General features: G+C 48.8%; 1 protein-coding gene across 2 annotated transcripts in view; it reads right to left on the bottom strand.

Annotated features, from left to right (window-relative positions):
- The window catches only part of CUNH5orf15 (chromosome unknown C5orf15 homolog), a 10,640-nt gene extending 9,108 nt beyond the window's left edge, over window positions 1-1,532 (bottom strand). For both annotated transcript variants that reach the window (XM_055602866.1, XM_055602867.1), the window contains exon 1: window positions 1,359-1,532. In XM_055602866.1, the coding sequence (XP_055458841.1) occupies window positions 1,359-1,497 (139 nt within the window). In that variant the 5' untranslated portion in view covers window positions 1,498-1,532. The remainder of the gene's footprint in view (window positions 1-1,358) is intronic.
- Between the last annotated feature and the right edge of the window lie 3,303 nt (window positions 1,533-4,835).

Here is a 4,835-nt window from a genome sequence, read left to right as displayed (position 1 = left end):
TGTGTGTGTGTGTGTGTGTGTGTGTGTGTGTGTGTGTGTGTGTGTGTGTCACACAAACCTCTGGCACCCAAGGAGGCCAGAGGTGTCGGATTACTCCTCAAACTGCAGTTCAGTTACAGTTGCTTTAGACGATTAAATGATCAAAAAAAATTAGTCCCCACCCTCCAGGGAAATCGTTACATTCTACCAATGATAAAAGAGCCCTGGAAATGCCAGTCCCCACCCCCACCCCCGCCCTGACCCCCCAGACTCCAAAACCCTTCAGGTAGGGCAGCCAGTTGCCTGCCTTCAGTGCTGCTCAGGAAACGGTGTATGCCTAGCTCTGTGAAAAAGGACTGTGTGTTGATGGGCTGGATAGTCCTCCTTGGCGAAGAAGAAAATTATCCCAGTTCACACTATCTTTCATTTGAAAAAAATAAAAGCTCAATAAAGACTCGTAAAGAGAATGACTGCACCTTGGACAGAAAGGAAAAAAATGTGACTACTCAACAAGATGAAGCTTAATCAACTGTTAAATTCTTAATAGTAGGGTTTTCTCACTAAATCTCTGCCCCGGTTTACAGAAGTCTTAACTTTCAATAAAGGCTTTAATATCCTATTTATGTTGTAACGTTTGCGAGAAAAGAAAAGTCTGTCTCAAATACTACAAATCCATTAAAATGAAGCGAGGGTGCTCTAGTTTAAACCTCAGCTCAAGGAAGGGTACCTATCGACTGACAAAGACTCTTCTTTGTTCCTAAACTCCACTCCTCCTCCATGCCCCTCAGCAGTCCGACGCCCCTGGACTCCGCCTCTATACCAAAACCCCTCGGACCTCAGAGATGGAACCCCCAAACAGCTCCCCCACCTCTTCCACTCTGAACTAGCCAATCAGTTCAGTCCAAACGCTGGGTCACTGCCCTTACCTTTAGCTCTGATCTCACCTTTGCCAGGGTTAAACAAAACGAAAACTTGTCTAGCCTCGCTCGTCCCCAGTCTCAAGCCTCTCTCTAAACGCCACTCCCCCCGACCCCGGCCACCACTTCGACCTGTCTCCCGTCCCACCTGCGAGATCTCTCAACTCCCCACTCTCAAGCCTCTGGGGGACCTCCCGCAACAGCGAGCCCCCTTCCTCCAGGCAGCGTGTTCTTAGAGACTCTGTCCACGCCACGGCCACCTCCCGTACCCGCCCACCCACTCGGGTCCGTGAATCTCACGATCCCACTTCCCGGGCCTGGGGAGACCGCACTGGGAGCGCTTCCGATCCCGGGCTCAGCTCTGGCCGCGGGCACTCGGCCGAGGGGAACCACTGTGAGTCGGCGGCGCTCGGTCCCCGTCGGGCCCGCCCCGGTCCCTCGTCGTCTCCCCGCGTCCATTACCAGTGGACAGGACGGGCGCGAGCAGCAACGCCAGCACTAGAGTCCGCGCCACCGCCCCGAGGCCCAGGGCGCCCGGTCCCGGCGGCAGCTTCTTGGCTCGTGCGGCCCCGCTCATTCTGCCCAGGGCGTCGGCGGCCATAACGGATTCGGCCCCGAGCCTGCGCTGTTGCTAGGTTCTGCGTGATGACGTCAGATACGGGTCCGAAGCAGCTACGTCCCGACGTGATGACGTCGCATGCCAGAAGTTTGAGGGAAGGGGCAAGGTTAGGAAGGGTTTGAAAAGAAGGGACCTGAGAAAGGCGAGTCGAGGGGTTTATTTTCAACTGATTGTTGTTGTTTGCTGTTGCTGTTGTCTTTGAGACGTTATTTTAGGGGCTGGAGAGGTGGCTCATCCCCCCCAGAGGACCTGGGTTTCTAGTCCCAGCACCTATGTGAGGGCTCACAGCCATCTGTAACTCCAAGTCCCAGGGGATGTGGTGCCCTCTTTGGGCATCCTCAAACGCCAGGCATGCAGCTGATGTTGAGACATACAGGCACGTTTATTTTTAAAGATTATATGTATGGGGCTGGCGAGAGGGCTCACCTGTGGACAGCGCTTGCTACTCCTGCAGAGGACTGGGTTTGATTCCCAGCAGTCAGGCTAAGTAGCTCACAACACCTCTAACTCCAGCTCCAAGGGATCTGACCCCCACCTGTGGCCTCCACAGGCATTACACATATGGGGTACACATACATATATCAAGCGGTCATTTCTAAATTAAAAATAGCCAGGCATGGTAGTGCACGCCTTTAGTCCCAGCACTCAGGAGACAGAAATAGACGGATCTAAGTGAGTTCAAGACCAGCCTTGTCTAGAAAGCGAATTCCAGGATAGCCAGGGCTACACAGAGAAACCCTATCCCAATAGATAGACAGACAGACAGACAGATAGGAAAGAAATGTTAAGTGCGCCAGAGCTACACAGAGAAATCCTCTCTCGAAATAAATAATAGATAGATGAATGGATAAGGAAGAAATTGTGTGAATGAATAATAAACAGAAGATGGATGGATGGATGGATGGATGGATGGATGGATGGATGGAGAGAGAGATAGGAAGGAAGGAAATTGTGTGTAAGTGCACCAGGGCTACACAAAGAAACTCTGTCTCAAAAAAAAAAAATAACTAGAAGGATGGATAGATAGATAGATAGATAGATAGATAGATAGATAGATAGATAGATAATTGTGTGTCTAGTGCCCCCGGGCTACATACAAAAACCTTGCCAAATAAATATGAAATTGTGCATGTGCCCTCCATGCCAGAAGACAGTGTGACTCCCCTGGAGCTGGAGTTAGCTCTGATTGTGAGCCACTCCCTGTGGATGCTGGGAACCACACCCTGGTCCTCTGTAAGAGCAACAAGTGCCCTTAACTGCTGAATGATTTCCCCAGCGCCCTTTTTGGTTTTGGTTTTTAAAACAAGATCTCATGTAGCCCAGGGTGGCCTCAAAGTCCCTTTGAATAACCTTGAACTCCTGTGCCCTTCCCCCCACTTCCCAGGTGCTGGAATTACAGGTGTGAGCTGCCAACCCGGCTTTTCCTTTAGTGTTTCGTCAAATATTTAACACTTCTCCATACTTAAGGGTGCGTCGATAAACAAACTCAGTAAACTCAAGCCAGCCTTTGCAGGATTTGTTTTCTTGTGAGGGACACTGTAAGAATGGATAATATTTAACAGGCCAATAGTGTTACAAAAGAAAACTGGCTAGAAAATCAGAATGAAACATTGCCATTTAGAATGGGCTCAAATGTTCTAAAGATATACTTCTATCGCTTCTTATATCTTACAAAATAAAACATGAAAATGTTTTATGTATATGAAAATGTAATCCAGCACTCGGGAGGCAGAGTCATGAGGATCTCCGAGTTCGAGGCCAGCCTGTTCTACAGGACACCCAGGGCTACACAGAGAAACCATATATATATAGTTATATATAGTTTGCCTAAGGCCTTAGTACAGAGTTTCTGTGGGCATGTTGTATGAATGTTTTCTATACAGCTATAGGTTTCAATCACATACTTCCCTTCTCATTTTCAGGAAAATTGCTGTGGCATAAAGCTGGCATTTCTCATGCCCACCAACAACGTCTCTGCCATCTGTGACTCCTTCCCCAGAGGCAGCTGAGCAGCCTCCACAGAGTAGAAAGGGGCTTGTGTTTTCCCAAATCCAATTTATCTGGCTCTGGACCAGCTCAAAAAACAGACTGTTAAGAAAATGAAGAAGCCATTCACCTTGTTTCAGTCTGCAGCAAACCCTTGTATGTGGAACGATGCCCACACCATCCAGGTTAGCAGAGGTCCAAGACCCCCAAAGCTTCGCTTCCTGGATGTTTAGAAAATAGCAGTGTTCAGAGAATAATCTCAGTCCTAGCTTCTGCCTGTACAAAGGTTTTCAATTGGCACCCTCTGTCCTCCCTAATCTACTCTGTTCTTTCGTCCTCACTGACAGATCAGCTGAATTCATTTTCCAGGTTCTTTTAAAGTATGTGAACGTCTTGTCTTCTGGGGGTTATGTATGCGAGCAGAGTGTCATCAGAGACTGGAGGACAGCATCAGCTGTTTCCTGGAACTGGAGTCACAGACAGTTGTGAGCCGCCATGTGGATGCTGGGAACCAATCCCAGGTGCTCTGCTTTGCTATCCAGCCCCACGACTGAATTCCTTTTATTAATGAGATGTTATAAACTCAAGGAAATTTTCAATGATACTCCATCCAACACACTGCATACTGTCGGCAGACATGTGCTAGGTAGCTGGTGAATGAAATCCCTCATACTCAGAGGGCCTTCTAAACACTTCTCAGCATTTACTACTGTGCCTGGCCCTTGACTACACGGACCCAGAAAACCCTTTTCCAGAATCTCTGCACTCCTGAGGAAGGCGATGTGACCAACAAGCCTCAACCCCGCCAACCTGTTTCGCTGCCTGCAAACTGTGCAGCGTGCTCCGGGTGATGGCAATGAGCTTCCTTTTACATGTTTTTAATTTACTATTTGAAGAGGCAGTGGCTCAACAGCGCTTGATGCACTCACAGACCCCGGTTCAGTTCCCAGCACCCTCGTCAGACTGCCTGTGACTGAAGTTGTTTAGAAGCAGCACCCTCTCTAGCTTCCTGGGGTATCCGCATGCACACAGTGCATGCAAATCTGCACAGCCTCACACACACACACATTTAGTAAGCTTGGGCGTGGGGACAACACTCCCAAAGAAAACGCTCACCCAACAGCTATCAACCAAATAGTGCCCCAACCAGGGCACTGAACCCCTCAACTTTTCTCTTGAAAGATCTCACTATATATCATTGTGTCTCAGTCTCCAAGGTGCTGGGATGTGCCACCACACCCAAACACAAGTGCTTTTTCTTTTTCTTTTTCAGATTTATCTTTATTCGTGTGTGTGTGTGTGTGTGTGTGTGTGTGTGTGTGTGTGTGTGTGTG

The sequence above is a fragment of the Psammomys obesus genome, unplaced genomic scaffold (genome assembly GCF_907164565.1).
Source record: "Psammomys obesus unplaced genomic scaffold, mPsaObe1.curated_primary_1811, whole genome shotgun sequence".
Lineage (NCBI taxonomy): Eukaryota > Metazoa > Chordata > Mammalia > Rodentia > Muridae > Psammomys > Psammomys obesus.
Note: the sequence above shows the minus strand (reverse complement) of the source record. Positions and strands in the feature narration are given on the sequence as shown.